This window comes from Gastrolobium bilobum, unplaced genomic scaffold (assembly GCF_033153095.1).
Source record: "Gastrolobium bilobum isolate Gb01-03AN ecotype WA unplaced genomic scaffold, APGP_CSIRO_Gbil_v1 utg5395, whole genome shotgun sequence".
NCBI classification, from domain to species: Eukaryota; Viridiplantae; Streptophyta; class Magnoliopsida; order Fabales; family Fabaceae; genus Gastrolobium; species Gastrolobium bilobum.
Window position 1 is genome coordinate 24606 of NW_026895884.1, and position 20203 is coordinate 44808.

A 20203-nucleotide genomic window follows, 5' to 3' on the forward strand; every position below is an offset into this window, starting at 1 on the left:
AGACATAACTCCAAATCAAACTAAGACATAACTAGTCTATGTGTCATGGACAATCCCATACTCACCAAATCAACAGCATCTCAACAAAATAATCATAAACATAAAATGAAGCTCAAAGCATAAAAGCAGCATGCATATCCAGCATCCAACAAGTCATCATAATATAACAGCAAATCTAACTCAGCTCCGGCCTCTTGCCGCCTGAGGTCTCAACATTACCTGACCCTGAAATAAGCATTCCCCAAACGTCGGGTGAGATCTCTAAACAAGAAATCTCAGTAAGACAAGGGGTCCTCAAGGATCTTCCACCCCAAGCTCACTTACATGTGCAATATAAGTTCTAAAAGAATTTATATCAATATCAGTTCCAAAACTATGTAGTGCAACAGATATCTATGGCATGTGTGTAATCACTATCTACTGGCCAGAGAAATGTAAGAATATGTCTATACCTACATGTAGTACAAGGAACACCGCTTGCACCTCACCCACAGCCTCACCCTCTTGTATGTTCCACATACTCAGGCTTACCGTATAGGTGGAACACCTCCATGCATATCAACAAGGCACTAACATACAAAAGCTCAACAGCATTTTCAAAACATCAAAAACATGTAACACAGCATGCACATACCATATCCCCATGGGACATGGTGGAACCACAACATGGCTAAACCGAGGACACAAAAGCTTACCTCTAAGCTAGCTATCCAATGCCACAAGCTCAAAGTCCAATCACAGCAGATCACAATCTGATATGGACCAAATATAAATCAATAAACATGTACCACATGCATACAAATTAAAGACAACGCCTTTTCATTACATTTAATGTCTTAAAGCTTCTAACAAAGCTACAAGCCCTTAATCACATGATTCTGGCTTAGTCCACTAATTACAGAAGTTCAACTTCATCAATCTAGGGTCCACAAACCCCCAATAGCCTACTGTACACACAGCACAGTTACTGTTCTACGAAATCCCAGAATATCCGGATATTCCTCGGGGACATATACGGATATGCAATATCCGGATATCTCACTGTCCATATCCGGATATGGATATACAGATTCCCATATCCGGATATCTAATATCCGGATATCCAAATCACCATATCCGGATATCCAATATCCGGATATTTCACGGGCAGATATCCGGATATTTCACGACAGAATGCAGAAACTGCATTTCGTAAAGATATCCTTCCAAGGTTGGGTTTTTACCGATTTTAAACACTTAAATATGCATTTCTAGGTGTGTTAAGCATTACCCAACAACAAGTTATCATCTTTTAGCCTTAACATGCATCAAGCTTCCATTTTTAAGCCTTAAAACTCAAGTTAAAGGTTGGTGATCATACCACAACTCAAAAACAGAGGATGGAGATGCTCTTGGAGCTCAACACAGCCCCTCAAGTCTGACTCAAAGATGTGCACGAAAATAGCAACACAAAGGTAGGTTCTTTAACACAAAAGGTCACCACTTGGACCTCCAAAAACCAAAACCAAGCTTCTCTCAACCCAAAACCAACAAGTCAGCAACCAAACCTCCCTCACACTGACTTCACAACTCAGAAACAAGACCACCAACACACTCCCAATGATGATCCTCACTCACACCAAGTGTTTAGGAGAAGAGTTTGTGAAGGAAATGGCCACAAACTCAAGAAATAATGAAGGGAAGGCAATGGAACAGTAGCCAACACTCAGCCACCAAGTGAGTCACGTAGAGAATTCTGGTCCTAGGGTTTTGTGCCCATAATGGGAGTATTTATAGCCAAAACTCACTTAAGTACACAGTATTAACTTTAATTGCTACGCTTAGCATTTTAATCCCAAACTTTGGATTCTGAAACTACACATTTTTCCAAGAATTATCATATTTTTGTTATAATTTTCTGAGCACCTTTCCGGTACGCGCTTTTCATAGCCAGTATCATTTTCTGGCCTCAGTTTTCATTATTTGGACTTGAAACTCGTTTTGCTAGTCCTACATATTATTCTAGTAATTATCATGCACTTACATTAATTTTCCGGGATACTTTTTTGGTACGCATTTATACCGACTAGCAGAACCGGTATCTGCACTTTTCTTCCGAAAAGCGACTTTCAGCATTCTTAATCACTTACCATAATTATTAAAGCCTCTTAATAATTATTAGGGTCAATTATGAAATCATTTCCTATTTTCACATAATTAATTAATTAAATACCTTAATTACCGGTGCAGGTTCTTACATGAAGCCCTACCATCATGCTCATAATCAAAAATTTGAAATTGAGAGACATGTATCTGATCTCCTAAATACAGGTTTTATTCAACATTCCCAAAGTTCTTTTTCTTCCCCGATATTGTTGGTGAGAAAACAAGATAATTCACAGAGGCTTTGTATAGATTATAGAGCCTTGAATGTTGTCACTATAAAAGATCATTTTCCAATGCCCACAATTGATGAGCTTTTAGATGAATTAAGGGGATCCTTTGCTTTCACCATGCTAGATTTAAGAGCAGGGTATCATCAGATTAGGATGCTATCCACTGATGTATAAAAGACTGCTATTAGGACTTATGAAGGGTACTATGAGTTTTTAGTCATGCATTTGGCTTGACTAATGCCCTTGCTACATTTCAAGCAGTTATGAATCATCTGTTCAAACCTTATCTTCTGAGATTTATTATTGTATTCTTTGATGACATCTTATTTTTCAGCAGAACGATGGAAGATCCTGCCAAACATATGGAGATAACTCTTCATTGTTTACAGCAACGAGGTTTTTTTTGTTAAGTTCAGTAAATGTGCTTTTGGTGTGAGAACTATTGAATATTTGGGACATACGGTAGCTGCAAACGGGGTATACATTGATCTGAAGAAGATTTATGCCATGCTTGAATGGCTAATTCCAAAAACCATTAAGCAATTGAGAGTTTTCCTTGGCCTTACAGGTTATTACAGGAGGTTTGTTAAGGGTTATGCTTCGTTGGTGCTTCCTTTAACACAGCTTCTAAAAAGATTAGATAATTTTTCTTAGACCGAGGAAGCTACTTTGGCATTTTCAAAGCTAAAGAAAGCTATGTCAAGCACACCTGTTCTGAGGTTTAGTAATTTTGAGGAACCTTTTGTGTTGGAGACAGATGCTTGCAACAGTGGAGTGGGTGCTATACTTTTTCAAGGTGAGCAACCCATTTCATATTTTAGTAAGTAGTTGGGCTAGCTGTAGATTAGCAAGTGCTTCCACTTATATTAGAGAGAGATATGCTATAATAGCGGCTGTTAAACGTTGGCATCAATATCTTTTGGGCTCAAAATTCACTATAAGAACAGAATATAAGAGCATAAAAGAACTCCTTACTCAAACAATTCATATGACAGAATAGCAAAAGTACTTATGCAAGTTGATGGGGTATTCTTTTCATATTGAGTACAAGCCTGGTCGCACTAATACAGTGACAGATGCTTTATCTCACACCTTTGAGGATGGTGTACTCAATGAAATTGTTTCGGAACCTGAGTTTGATGTGCTATCGGAAGTTAAGCAGCAGAATTTGAGTAATTCCTACTTACTGCAACAACATCAAAAGCTAAAAATGATCAGCTGAATTATAATCCTGATTAGATGGTCGTGATGGGATTCTTTTTTATAAGGGGAAGTATCTTCTCAATACTGCATCTTCACTAATTCCCATTCTTGTTAGGGAGGCTCATTCTTCTTTAGTTAGAGGTCATGCAAGTATATTATGCATATTTTTGCGGTTGTTAGCCACCTTCTTTTAGTTTACTATGCACAAGAATGTTAAGGCTTTTATTTGTAATTGTCACATTTGCCATCAAATCAAGTATGAAACCTCGAAAGTTGCTGATTTATTACAGCCCTTGCCGGCTCCTAAAGGTATTTTTGAGGAACTCTCTATGGATTTTATTTTAGGTTTGCCAATTTCAAAAAGTTTCACTACCATTCTTGTTGTGGTGATAGGCTGTCAAAATTTGCTTATTTTGGAACCTTGCATTCATCTTATACAGCAGCGACAGTTGCTACTTTGTTTTGTGATTTGGTTGTTCGCACACATGGGTTTCCTCGATCAATTATGATTGATAGAGATAACATTTTCCTTAGTCAATTTTGAAACATCTTTTCATATTGAGTGGACTACCTTGAGAACTACTTCTTCATACCATCCCCAATCAGATGGTCAAACAGAAGTCACAAACAAATATTTGGAACAGTATTTGCGTTCCTTTTGTTTTGAACAGCCACGTACATGGTCTAATTTCATTTGTTGGGCCCAGTGGCGGGGCCATTTGTTGTCTGGGCGTGGCTTCAGTCCGGGCTAAATTTTAACAAATTTTACTTATTATGTACAATTATATAATTAATTATGATTTGATCGGGTTAAAATTATAATTTGGCCCGGGTTACAATTTGTAATTTGGCCCTATCTAAAACTTAAAATATTTTTGGTAAAGGATTTGGGTAAGTTGTATTAGGTTATGTGTTCAATTTTCACTTATATATATATATATATATATATATATATATATATATATATATATATATAGTAAAATTAAAAAATATTTAATAAAATTATAATTCTTCTAAGTGTTGCATGTATTTAATATAATTTAAATATATTATGATATGAACTAGCTAAAATTAAGAAAAATAAATACACATAATTTTTTGGCCCGGTCTCAAATTGGAGCCCGGCTCCGCCACTGGTTGGGCCCAATATCATTATAATTCAGCTGTCCATTCTGCTATTGTCATGGCTCCATATCAAGCAGGGTTCGGTAAATCTCTAATTATGACTCCATTTTACCCGAGTGGGCTCATTAAAGTGAAAGCTATAGACACTTTGTTGCAGTAGCGCAATGAAATTTTGGCACAACTTAAGGTACAATTATAGAAAGCTCAAAATCATACGAAGGTCTAGTATGATACGCACCGCAAGGAAAGATTTTTTAAGGTAGGAGATTTAGTTTGGGCTCGTATATAGCCTTATAAACTAAGCTGTATATAAAACAAGTGGACCCTGTTAATCGAGCATATTTTCAGTGATCTTGTATAGACTTGTTTTTATCTAGGTTAGAGTTGTGTAATTGTTCACCAATTTAATTTATTTGGCAAATGATTTATTAATCTAATGCAAAAATATGTGCATTTTGATGATACATATTCAAGTCGCATATCACCTTATATGCAATTTATGCAAAAGCCAATGTGTCCCCTGTCACGTATCAAACATGCAAAAAGGGAAGAGTGCGACTTGAATGTGAAGGAAAGTGATATATGCTACTTGCATAGCGGGACACATAGCAAATATGTGCTCACTTTTGCACAAATCACATATGAAATAGTGTGTTGGTTAAATATGTATCGTAGGATGTGAGTCTTTTCACATTAAATTAATAAATTGTTTGACAAATAAATAAATTAATGAAATATTTTTAATTTTACTTTACATGGTTGAAAAAGCCTCTTGTATATTATGGACTATTATTTTATTTTTCAATAAGTAATGTATTTTCACCAAAAATTAATTACTTTTTAATCATAGAAATGGTGTTAATTTTTCCTTTGCTTTAAAGTCCTCAAACTAATTATGTGTGTCTATGCAGAGAACATTTGTAGTAGTCCTGACACATCTATTCCTTCCATTGAGGAGCTGTCACTTACAGAAAAAAAAAACAAAATTTGTAAAAAGAAGTTCTACTTTGTTAGATGGATATCATGTAGCGTGAGTGGCACGTGGGTAGTTTAATGGAACAATTAGTTGAGGTGTAAAATGTATAGTAAAGTGTTGTATAATTAGGAGTGTTGTATAATTAGGAAGTGAGTAATTCATTGTCAGTGTTAGAAGCTAGTTCATACTTATGATATAAAAAAAAACTTTGTAAACCATTGAGATATTCATCTGAAAAAATCTGAATACCCATTTTTCGTTATCTATTCTTTTCTCTTACGGGTAAACCCTAACAATAACCCTATTTTAAGTTGTAAATCCACACAGTTACTTGCCTTACCTCTAGGGGTGTGCAAAATAACTAAAAAAACTGAACGAAACCATGAACCGAACCGAACCACTCTTAAAATAACCGATTTTTTAAAAATCAATTCATGAACCGAACCGGTTTTGGAACCAGTTTAAGAACCGAACCATTTTGAACCGAACCAAATTGATTTTTATAACTTTATTTTTTAAATTTTAATTTTTTTTCTTTTCAAAAGAGGGTCGACCCGAACCGGTTCCGAACCGAACCGAACCACTTCCGAACCGAACAAGTTTTGAATCGAATCGAACCACTTTCGAACCGAACCATTTAAACCAATTCGGTTCGATTTTTCAAAAAATCCGATTCGATTCGACCAATGTACATCCCTACTTACCTCCCCCAATGAACTAATATGCATGGCGTGTGTGATTCAACTTGTCAATACAAGTAAATGGCGGCCGAAAGAAAGAACATTACAACGCATGTTAATAAATTAAGGTATAGTACGGTTAATTTCACAAAACATTTTTTCTTTTGGAAATTAAACAAAATTTATTTATACAGAGAAGTATAAGGCACGTTATCTATATACATTACAAATTACGAATGTCCAATAGTTTGAGCTAACTCACCCGGCATTAATCCTTATAAATATGGAAGTAAAATTCGTATGTATGTAATGATAGAGTCAGAAAATTTTGTGAAGGGGATGGGGTTAAGTAAAATTCACAATAACTTACAGGATAAGTAGTTTGTCGATACGTAGTTAGATTTTTTAAGAACTCTCCACAAAAAAAAATTATATATGAAAAATAATAAGAATGAAGGGGGATAAATTTATACTACAATATATATATATATATATATATATATATATATATATATATATATATATATATATTTTAAGTTTGAATATAGTAGAAGATAAAGTTTTTGATAAAATTGTGGGGAAGAATGAAGAATCGCCCCTCTATCTATATGTGTTTGCGTTAGTTTAAGGTAACTGATGAACATTCAAAATAAGCTATGAAAGTTTGAAAATGTGACCCGAGTACCTGTGCTGACTACCATACATTGATACAAAAACGGGGCCCACAAAAGGGTTACTTTCCATCGCAGGTGGAATATTAATTTGAATTCGACGAGAAACAAGCATCGCGTCCCTCTCAAAATCTCACCTAAACCCTCGAATAATTGTAAACTTTTATGCTTAAGCACATTCGTGTATATATCCAACTCCAACTTCTTCATGAAGATACTCACAATTTAGAAGTAAAATTTTACGTAATCATCATAAGGATATGACTTTTTATTAGCCAATGGTTTTATTCTCAGAAAGATCATGCAGTATACAAAATAACATCAGCATTCAGCAGGAAATATTAAGGTGTATTATATTGAAATCAAGAGCCAGATCCCGTTATCACTAATAAACTTTCACAAAGAAGTTCAAGATTGTGCTTACAAACTTTCATTTGTATTTGTAGCTGCACCAAAAAAAGAAAGATTATTTGATTAATTAAGTAAGAGAGGGTAATCTTTCTTTTCAATTATGTTGTGTGAGAATGAAAATAATTTTTTTTTAGCTTAAACAAATTTATATTTACTTTTTAAACAAAAGGCCCTAGACCTTATTGTGCTAGATAGATATAATATAAAATTTCATTGAAGGAATATCATTTATCAACTTAAGTTTTTAGATGAATTGATTGTTTTACATAATATTAAAATTTTCGTAGTTAATGTATAAAAAAAAAAGTTTCCGTAATTAAGTGATCACGAGTTCTATCATCAACATTTTCACTTTCTAGTGAAATTAAATCATTATAATTAGTTAAAATAAAAAAATTAGGTCTGTGCAATATTTACGCTCAAGACATAAAGGGTGAATTAAAGAGATATAATATAAAATAAAAAATTGAAACCCAAAAATCCTCAAAGAGGTTGGGGGTCTTCCCTGACCCTGGTGGGATACTGGAGCCTACCCCACCTAAACTTTTTGTAATAATTTTTTTTTTTTTTTGAAAAAGCCCATCAGTCCTCCACTTACCCAAGTTGTTAGATGAAATGGTTTATCCTAGATTACCCTTGTAGGTTGAATTGGTAATGTGAATTATTATTATTATTATTATTATTATTATTATGAGAAATGTTATATTTACAAATTTTGTTTTACAAACTCTTATAAACTATACTATGTCTGACCGGTTATACACTTTTAGTTGAAGTCTGACTAGTCATACTTAATATAATTTGTAAGTTTGCAAGAACAAAATTTTATAAATATAATATTCTCTTATTATTATTATTATTTAAAAGAAAACCACGATAGGGTCTGTTAATTAGAAGAAACCAGCCTCAAAACTCGACAAGGAAAATCAATCTTAGCTCTGGACACAAGTAATGCACGTCATTATGTCTCAGCAATGTTATTCAACCAGGATGATGATTCCACGTTGATTTTAGACTGTCCTACAATATTGTATTTTTTGCTTTTATTAATGAGTTTGTTTTTTTAGTTAAGGTATCTGCACTAAGTCTAATACGACGTCGTTTTCAAGTAGAAATTATGGTATTTTTATAATTTTAATTTATTTCAGGATTATTATAGTCTTTATAAATATAATAATTTAATTTTTCAATTCCAAAACGATATTATTTTGAGAGTAAATACAGATAAGTTATCTGCAATAACTTCAAAAATATTATTGTTTGTTAATTATGAGACTTGAAGTCAAATCCTTACAATTTCTTATAAACAATAAGTCTAGCTAGAAACATAAAAATAAAACCAAACAATCACATCACACAACAATTCCCCACGTCAATTATTTTATTGCAGTTCAAGTTTGTATAAATCAAAACCAGTGTGAGCTTAATCCAAAATACATAGAAGAACAACGACATAAATGCTTTCGCAATTAGATCAAATAAAAAAGAGTTTATCCAAAGAAAAAGATAACCTAATTTTCCCACTTTCCGTCTCTCCAATTATTGCGATTCTCCCCCAAACATTTATGTATATTTGAAGTATAAAAACATTAAAAAGACAAAGTGTAAAAGTCCCAAAGTTCTTTTATAGAGGGCACGCGACACGCTTAGAGGGAACGGCAACGAGTCGACTCGCCCTGGGAGCGGTGAGTCCGAACACGTCACTCATATCTAACTCGCTGGGCTTCATGCCATCCGGTAACTCCCACGTGAAGCAATGAACCATGTGAGCCACCGCCAGCTCCAGCGCGTACAGACCCAGCTGCATCCCGGGGCAGGACCTCCGACCCGACCCGAATGGAACAAACTCAAAATTGTTCCCTTTGAAATCGGGCACGCCCGGGTTCAGGAACCGCGACGGCTTGAACGCTTCCGGATCCTCCCACGAGTCCTTGTCCCTCCCGATTGCCCACGCGTTTATCATCACGCGCGAACCCTTCGGGACGAAGTAGCCGGCCACCGCCGCGTCCTCCGCCGTCTCGTGGAGGAGAAGCGGGATCGGCGGGTGCAGGCGCAGCGTCTCCTTGATGACGCATTTCAGGTAGGTGAGTTTGTCGAAGTCTCGCTCCTCCACGCGCCGGTCCAGGCCCACCACGTCGGCGAGTTCTTGTTGCACGCGCTTTAGGTCTTCTGGGTTTCGCATGAGCTCCGCCATGGCCCACTCTATCGCCGACGCCACTGTCTCTGTCCCTCCGAACATCACGTCCTGTGGTGTTGCGTCGTCATCAGTCATCACTCTTATTATTAATGTCATTGATTCAAATTTACATTACACAATTTCTTTTTCCTTTTTTTGAAATTGAAATATAGTAATACTCATAGACATGGACATGGACTGAAAGAGAATTGACACCTACATATACCAACCCTCTTAAGTAACACAATGGGAACTTCTTATCTTTCCGGCTTCATAGTTGACACCATTTGTTCTTATCATTAAAACAAACACAGATATTGTCCTACACGATCTTGTTACTAATTATGAATGTTAATTAAAGACCGAAGGTGGGAATAAATCTTTAATACTACTACTAAGATTCAATGCATCTCATCAACGAGAGTAATACACATCAGAAGAGAGAGAGAAAATTTGACAAAATAAAATAAAATTAACTAACATGTAATATTTTTGTTGGTGGGATGCACTGAATCTTTGGTACAGCGGTAGTACCAAAGATTTATTCCGAAGGTGGAATATATGTATGCATATCTAATAATTTAGTCCTATATGTTTCGACTCACATATGTCTTCATGTATTTGGCTATAACACTAAAATATTATTGGAAATAATAATAATGATTTGATACATTAATATATATGGTCCCTAACTTCTCATGTTGCTACAAAACTTTTACTCTTATGCAACCAATTACAACTATGTATTAGGGATAATTCATAGTTGTAATATTAAAATAGTTTTTTTCTCTCCGTCACGTCAGTCGACAGCGTTCTGAGGAGAGAAAACAAATAGCTCTGAAAATTATGATTATGTACTACTCATAGTACATAATTGTAATTGATTGCTGCAAAAAAAATTTCTTTGCAGCAACTTGAGAAGTGATTTTATAAATATAGAGACAGAGAGAGGGGAGAGAGGGGATTTTTACTTTCGATTAAGATTAAAAAGCCTTTTTCTTTATCTCATATGTTGATTTCTGTCTATTCGACAATTGTAATTTATTTGAAATTGGTTATTATTTAATAGATGTAACACAATAAACTACAGTGTTATATGAACAGAAATCAACAGATAAGACATAGTAAGATTTTTTCATCTTATACTATATATATATATATATATATATATATATATATGTATGAAGTAGAATTCTTTGACACCAGTGTCAAATTTAAAATTTGACACCTCATCTGAGAGTCATTAGATCAAAAAAGATCAACGACTCTGATTTGTAAGCATGTGATATCATTGATCTTCTTTGATCTAATGGCTCTCACATGAGATGTCAAATTTCAAATTTGACACTGGTATCAAAGGATCCTATATATATATATATATATATATATATATATATATATATATATATATATATAATTTTGTGTAAATGGTATTACTACGGTAAGAAAGTTACGTCGACAAATCAATCTTCAAAAGTTATGTTTGACTTAAACAAAATAATATATGTCATTAATACATATATCAGAACGCCTTATAAGAATCTCTCTACCTTTAAATTAAATAAGTCATTAATACATATATTATCTTGTTTAAGTCAAACATAAGTTTTGAAAATTGATTTGTCGACGTAACTTTCTTACCCTATAGTAATACCATTTACACAAAATTATACTATAGATTATTTTATTTGAATTGAATAGAAGAAAACAACATGACATAAGAGTTTAGAAAAATATGTGAGCGGAATTACAATATGCATATAATATAGTTGAAATTATGGTAGTGTTTCTCATCAATCTAAATGATTAAATCCCTCCCATCTCATACTTGTCATGAATCATATTTTCGAACTATGACTACCAACTAAGAGAAGTATATATAATTTCTTTAATAGGCAGCAACTTATAATATTGTAAGATCACAAGACAAGAAAGTTGATAACTTGAAAGTGAAATAACTCAGATATATATGCATACCATGATGATGGCTTTGATGTTATCCTTGGTGAGTTTGATGGAGTTCTGCAAATCATCAGATTCATTATTCACTTTAGCCTCATCGCTGTAAAAAGCTAACAACTCATCAACCATGTCAGTTTCTTCATCACCATCACCATCACCACCACAATCACTCATATTCTTCTTTTTCACCATATGTTCATCGATAATCTTATCTATAAAACTATCCAAAGCACCACGAGCCTTAACAAGCCGAGCATGGAGACCTTGTGGATCAATCCACCCAAGAAACGGAACAAAATCACCAACATTAAAAGCACCAAACAACTTAGAAAACTCCTGTAATATCGCAATGAACTCGTCTTGTCCTTCCTGCGAGCTACACCCGAAAGCAGAACGATAAATGATGTTCTTCGTGAGATTAAACACAAGTTCCCCTATGTTAACGGGCTTGCCGAGGTTGTTCATAACGACGTTAACGACGCCGTCGACTTCATCTCTAACGGATTGCCATGACTCAGCACGCTTGCGGCTGAAGAGTTTCATGACACAAAGCTTACGCATCTGGCGCCAGAAGGGACCGTAGTGTGCAAATGCCATGTCAGCACGGTCGTAAGTGAGGTAGGTTATGGCTATGGTTGCAGGGCGATTGGAGAAGATGTTGTCTTGAACTTGAAGCACTTGTCGTGCTGCTTCTGCGTTTGAAATTGCCACCATGTGAAGGAACCCCATGCGGAGGTGGAAAACGCCGCCGTATTGGTTTGCTAGGTTTGCTAAACCCCTATGTGTTAACTTGTCCATCATGTTCATGTTGCCTATGATGGGTAAGCCTTTTGGTCCTGGTGGATATGGTGCTCTTCGGCGAATTCGTGATAATATACCCAGAAGCAACATCGTTGGGATAATGAACAAGAGTGTCATGCGGAATGGTTCTAGTGTGGTTTTTGCTTGTAGAAGCAAATCCATGTTGTGGGGGTTTTTTTTTTTTTTTTCGTTCTTCACTATGAAGGAAATGAATATGTAGTTTAGTGTGTTTGAGAGAGATATTATGGGGCCTTATATAAAGACAATTGTTTCTTGTTGTGGAGTGTAGACCTTGGTTATCTTGTATGTAATATGTGTGAGAAAACTAAGCTGTATATAAAACAAGTGGACCCTGTTAATCGAGCATATTTTCAGTGATCTTGTATAGACTTTTTTTTATATATACAAGTTAGAATTGTGTGTTTGTTCACCAATTTAATTTATTTGGCAAATGATATATTAATCTAATGCAAAAATATGTGCATTCTGATGATACATATTTAAGTCATATATCACCACCTTATATGCAATTTATGCAAAAGTTAATGCGCCTTCCCGCCACGTATCAGACATGCAAAAAGAGAAGAGTGCGACTTGAACGTTCAGAAAAGTGATATATGCTGTTTGCATAACGCGACACATAACAAATATATGCTCACTTTTGCATAAGTCACATATGAAATAGTGTGTTAGTTAAACACATATTAGGATGTGCGTCTTTTCACATTAAATTAATAAATTGTCTGACAAAAAGAAATAAAATAATTTTACTTTACATGGTTCAAAAAGCCTCTTGTATATTATGGATAATTTTTTTTTAATAAGTAATGTACGGAGTATGCAATATTACAAGAGTGCTGAAAATATTTTGTTAAAGAAGAAAAATAAATAAAAACTGTTTTTCACCAAAAAATAATTATTTTTTAATTATAGAAATGGTGTTAATTTTTTCTCTGCTTTAAAGTCATCAAACTAGTTATGTGTCTCTAAGCAAATGGTCCTCTCCGAAGCAAAGTGAAATATTAATTTGAAATTGAAATACGTACTCATTACAAAATCATACGTGGACATACGTGAAAGGAGTCAGAGTAAATTTATAAAACATGATGAGGAAAGTACGTCAACTAAAGGAGCTTATTTAATATAGAGGGGGACTTCAAAGTCCCTGTCTTAAAATAGTAAAAAAAAGGACTGAGCAGAAATTTAAGAAGAAAGAAAAGATTAAAATGAAAGAAATTTTTTCTTTTTTAAGAAAAGGTGCACCGGGTCTACATTAGAAAAATCCCAACTAAAGAAATATTGTAACAGTTCCCATCAGAGAATGAGTATTGGGGGGAAAAAAATTAGAAAAAAAGGACCATATATGACTTCTTCATTTCCGCCGTCACCTCTAAACATAAGTGTCTGATGTTTTAGTTGTATCAAGACCAGATCTTTTAATTAATTTCTTTTAACAAGTACAATTTACCAAATCCTCTATTAACGATTGAAAAACATGTAGTATTAAAAAAAATACTGATTTAACGATATTAAAAATAAGTAGATAGTTAGATATGAAAAAAAATAAGTATAATATTTTATCCAATAAAAAAGACCCGAAGATAGACACATGATAGATTAAATACCGACATTCTCGAAGGGGCTGAAAAGTTCGTGTAGAAATATAGGGCATAAAACTGACAATTTTAAGCTGGTGTGTTCAACCAAACTCTACATCAACGAAAAGTCAGAAGCTTGTGAATTGAAATTCGCAGAGGGATTTTGAAAGGTAGTTTTAGTTTGACATTTCCCTTTTTCCGTAATCTCTTTTTGCCGGTCAGTTATAGAGTATGTATTACCGATACTGACACGGGATACGAGACATGATACGACACAATACTCCGACACGTTAATTTTAAAAAATATTAGATTTCGACACATTAAGACACATTTTGATATTAAATATTATTTTTAATTTATGTAATGTATATTATATTTAATACTCATTTATTTAATAAAAGAATGAAGTTAAACTTTTAACACCTATCAATTTTACAAAGAAACATAAGATATCCCAAATATTTATATTAAACTCAATAAAATGGTAATCGTAATCCAACGAATCTAATAGTTTGAACTAAAAATACAACGCAACGCAATCTTTGAACCTTTTTGAGTCTCTACAATGCGTGATAGAGTGTCGGAGAGTGTCGAAGTATCGGAGAGTGTCGGACACGACACGTCAGGGTTTTTGAAGTGTCGGTGCTTCATAGACTATAGATATATAGGAAAAAATATTGAGTGCTCTTACTAAAGGTGTAAATGGACTAGGCTGGCCTGCAGGGGCCTACAGCCTAGCCTATATTAGATCAAACTTGCTCTATTACAAATAGTAAAATAGAACAGGTCTAGGTTTTTAAAAAAAATCTATTTAGAAAACAGACCATAGATTTTTTTGTACATGTCGGACCTATAAGCCTATATGCCGGCCTATATCATATTATTTATTTAAAATATAATGAATAAAATTATTATTTTAATAATTTTGAATAATAAAATAATATTATTTTAGTTATTCTTTTAATCACTGAATATTTAATAGGCTTAAACAGGCTAATAGGCCTAGGCCAAGGCTTTTATTTTTTAAATATTGGTCAGGCCAGACTTGTAATTTAGGGCCTACGCAGGCTAATAGGCCATGCCATACCCAATATTTTTTTACACAGGCCTAACCTATTTAAGCCAAAGTCTAGCTTAGCCTAGTCTATTTACACTCACCACTCTATTCTTTCTCTCTCTTCTCTCTCCTCCCCTTCTCTTTGGCAGTGTATGTGGGTCGAGAGTACTAAATTTTCTCTCAGATATATAGATATATATAAATGTTATGGTGAAATAAAATCAAATCAATAATTATAAAATGATATCAAATGAAAATTGTTAATCTATTTTCAATTTAACAATAACAAAAATAATTATAATTAAGAAGTTAAGACAAATTTGAAGTATAACCTCACTGGTATATAACAAAAATATATATAAATAAAAAGAAAATGTTATTTGATTTGATGTAGGTATATATATACAATGAGTTGTCTTTCTTAAGGTATGTACAATACTCTATGCTAGCTCAGATGTGTCGTACAAATTTGTATTTGATTGACTTTTTTTTTCGAGTCAGAATAATTATGGTTTCTGGCATTTTTTTTTATTTTGTCTTGAAGATATAGATGTCTAGTCTAAGATTAGTATAATTACGTTGGATCTGGATATTCTCTCAAGTATTTATGAGTTAGATGTCTCTGAGTGTAGCAGATCACTATGCACTAGGAATAATAGTGTTAGTCAAAGGAGTGGTGTATGTGCACAGTAACAGCATAACAGTAGAGAGAGAAAAGGTGTCTGTACCTGTAGGCTTTATCTCTTATTTATAGAGTTTACTTGTGGCTAGTAAAATTATGGACCTTTGGGAGTTCTTCTGGGGCCCCATGTCCAAGCTCGTGGCTTCACCTTAGGATTAACATTTAGCATCCTTGATTGATGTTTTCCTTTATTTGCCTTAATTTCCTTTTTCCATTGCCTTTTTTTAGGCCTTCTAGAATATAGGTCTTTCATGTACGTTCATAACAATTGCCCCTCAGCTCGATAGTCCAGATGTTCAGGATGCCGAGGTGTATATTATGGCATATTTGCAACCACGGGGTTGGCCTTAGGATCCCGGATTGGATGTTTACCTCTAGCTTGGGCTGACAGGGTATCCATGTCCTCATTACTTGCCATTGGTAGCATTATGACATAGACTTTCTCGTTTAAGCTTAGCCATTTACTCTATTATTTTAGCCATGCTAATTTCGTCATCGAGTCTCATTTTCGAGTAATGACCTATTTCCCCCCCAACCCAGTAGTCTGGGTGTCCGGGCTATCGGGTTGTACGGTATGTCATGCTCGCATAACCATGCCATGTCTTTGTATCTCAGATTTGGGTACCGAATTTTAGTTTGACTGATCATCGTTGCGCTTATCATTGCCTACTTCTGGTCGCGTTGTGAGCTTGGTCCTATTATGGATCTGGACTTAAACGTCCGCGATCTAAGTTTTGGCTTTCCATCTTAGGTGCCTTGTGTCCAAAATACATTGCCTGGCGTACTTGAACTAAAATATTATGTCTAGGGTACACAGAGGAGCAGATTATCTAACCCTGGTTTTTTTGATCCGTGTTAATTTCTTCATCCGTATTATGGGATCTTATCTCTTTTAATGTCTACACCATCTCACGTGGCATTTTGTAGTTCGCGGGACGTGCCTCAAGCTGCACAGACCGTCACCTCATTTGGAGCATATTAAATGTTGTCTCTTCAACCGTCTTGTCGACTATGGATTTATGTTTCTACCCCTACCTTTTCTACTTCGCCCCCCAAAACCATTTGATTTTATATGTTGGTTTTCTATTCAACATCTCATTCCTATCTCGAGCCTTTGCATTTCTTCGAAGGTCTCTTTTTCTTTGCTTATGGGTTCCTCTTCTTTCTTAGGTTCATTTCGCAGCTTCATTGTTCATGCTTCGTTTTCTAGCGTTTAGGCTGCTCATTGGTCCTCCTTCTTCCTTTAACATATACCTCTTCTGACATTTTCTTGTGTTATTGAGTTTATCTTTGGTTTTTCTAGTTTTCTTATGCTGTTATTTTCTTCCTTCAACGACCATTGTGAGTGTGTTGCTTTTGCCTTCGTGTTTGTCTGTGTTTCTAGATGAATTAATATCTATTGGAATTAGTGCCTTTTTTGTTATTTTGGGTAAATCTCGTTCCATCATTTCTGGGAACTTTGTTCATGCCTTCCCGGGTAGCTTGACTTTCTAGGTATATTGTTCATATCCTCTCTCCACCGCAAATTTTTGAAACACTTGAGTGTTACTTGTAACAGCACGTTACGTACCAGTAATGTTAACATTGCATGTGGTATTAAGCACAGTCACAATCACAGTAATTGAGTTAATTAAATTACGGGTAAACTTTTTCCTTTATTACTTTCTTGTTGTTAACCATTAATCATTTCCATAATCAATTAAAACTAACACCGTAATTATAATTGCCAAAACTCGCGGAAGCATAATACTTATTCTTCATAACCCCTCCGGGCAATACCATCAACTCCGGGTTAAAAAACAACATATTTTCAAATCTACAGTGAGGTAATCAATTATCATCCTCAAGGTAATCTATTACCATCAGGTTACTATAGAAGTCAGAAGCTCAATTTTGGCTCTCCTGTTTTGGGTAATCGATTACCATACTTAAGGTAATCGATTATTAAACTAGGTAACCGATTATCATCCTCAAGGTAATTGATTACCAGACCTCACAGTGGCTGAAATCTGGGTCCCCTGCTTCAGGTAATCGATTACCACCTGAAGGTAATCGATTACTCTACTGGAAAATCATATTTTAACAGCTTTTTGAATTCAAAAGAGACTAAGTATCTCACTCCTAACACTTTAATTCCCAATATAACACCTGTACAATTACTAATGTAGGCCATAGGCCCTTCCAACATGCATAAACCTTGTACAATGTATCAATTACAAGATTCACCATTTCATTGCCATTTTAAACATCAATGGCCAATTTACATCAATAAGTCCTAAATGCCTCAAAACATAATATGTGGCCATGGACAAGTCTCATGCCCACCGAAATACCAATATACACAAGAGACATGAAATATACATCAATTACAAAAGACTTAGAATCTAGTCATGAACACCAAAAGCACGGCAATATCAACATGCAACATGTTCATAACCTAAGTCCAAAATACTAGATACAGTGCTACGTGCATCAAATACAACTCTCCAAAATGCTATGCTCTCCATATGCACACCCTGATGAACTCCTTCTCTATGCAGGCCTCTTGCCCGAAGATCCTCCACGCTCACTAAAACCTGAAATGATGCCCTCAAACGCGGGGTGAGATATACGAATATAAGTAACCTAGAGGTTCTGGAGATTACTCCGCCCAATGGCTCACTCAGATGTAAATCAATAATATATTACAACAACAAAAAAAGGATAAAGCAAGGGATTTAGTGAAGTAAGGATGCATAGGGATTAAAAATACGATGAAGCTAGAATGGTCGATGGCAAAGCCACGCAACATCCAGCCTATTGGCCTCGACATATAGCCTATGGGTTCTCATCCAATGAAGTGTTCCCAAAATATCAACCAAGGCACCCTTCCATTCATATACACCCAAGACATTCTTAGAGTGCTCCTCAACAGATGACACCCCATGACCCTAGGTCAACTGGAACTCCCTCACGGAGACCTATCCAGTGGAATTTCGTTACGCCCGAAGGCAACAGTCAACTGGCTAGAGACACAGTACATCCTATGTACCACTATACATACATAAATGCATGAGCATGTTGTAATATACTATCAACATACACCTCCAACCACAACCCTCGAAGAGCATGGTGGAGCATAGACGGGGACTAACCCCAATACCAAGGGATTACCTCAAGTAACTCCTTCACAAGCTCCGCTTCCTTGCTCCTCAAGAAAGCTCTCCAACGTAAGCTCGAAGCTCAAACCTCCACTATGGAATCCGTGAGAGGAAATCTACAAGACCATATAGAATATGATCAATCAATAACTTGCATAGCGAGCAATTCAATTCCACAACAATAATACTCAAACTTATCGACTTAGGCCTAAGGGATATTTTACATTTATTTCAACTATTCCACTCATCTTAGTCATTGCACTAACTCATCATCCCACCATTTATGCACCAAGGCATCAACCATTGCTTACACAATATTTCTCACATCATTTTCTCCAAAACTCCCTATTGGTCGATGGGTTCCTCCTCAATCACCTAAGAGGATTTTCAACTATTTTAATATGATTTCACCATCATTAATGATCCTCATTAATATCCCAACAACCAACCATTAATTCCCAACAATCACATTTATGATTTTCAAGACAATTCCTATCATAAATTTGCCTAAGTTACTAAACATATAACCTTAAATTTTTAATGATTCAATCATCATTATTTAATATTCTAAGCATTAAATTCCAAAGGAACAACATCATTAAAAGCCCTCAATCACATCAACCAACCAACACATACACTTAGGTTTTACCAAATTGTGATCTCTTCATAAATCAATTAAAAGTTGGAAAACTTACCACCAATAGCTTCCTATGATCCAAGGAGATGATTTTCAACCAATGGATCAAACCAAAAAACACCAAAATTCCCTAAAATGCCCAAATTTTAGTGGCTGAAAATGGGGATTATATCCTCAAACAATGCTTCGCACAAGATGCACTCTACATGAAAGTCACTCACAAGATCAAGGGGAACAACTTTGTAGTTGAAAGTTTCTCTCAAAAATGTCTAGAAAAGGAGATGAAAATCAAAAAGTCCAAAGCCTCTTCAATGGCCAAGGAGCTCGATGGTGGAGAAGAGAAGAGGACAGAGAAACTTTAGATTTTGCGTCTCACTTTGCCTATTCAATCACTTAAGTCACTTAAGTGGGTCCCGTATGTCACTTAACTTTCTTAAATCATCCATTTTAACCCACAAATTCATAATCTACATATTTTTCTCATTCAAATCATATTTTTACTTCCTATAAATACTGATCATATTTTCGCACTTATCAGTACAATTTTATCGCAGTATTTTTTACCGGTAAAATTACTATTCATCAAATTTCCAGAAACTTACTTAACCACTCAATTTTTCATTTTGAATCCATTTCCAGTGTTAGTTTTCCTATTTCAAATCTTATACTCAATTTTTCTTTCCTAGGGTTACGTGTTTGTAAAATGAC

General features: G+C 34.9%; 1 protein-coding gene across 1 annotated transcript; it reads right to left on the bottom strand.

Moving 5' to 3' along the window:
• Positions 1-8827: 8827 nt before the first annotated feature.
• Positions 8828-12542, bottom strand: LOC133296599 (cytochrome P450 84A1-like). Its single transcript, XM_061495621.1, has 2 exons — positions 11595-12542; positions 8828-9686 (listed from the first exon to the last, which is right to left on the bottom strand). The coding sequence occupies exons 1-2, from the start codon at positions 12540-12542 to the stop codon at positions 9066-9068; spliced, it is 1569 nt and encodes a 522-aa protein (XP_061351605.1). The 3' UTR covers positions 8828-9065.
• Between the last annotated feature and the right edge of the window lie 7661 nt (positions 12543-20203).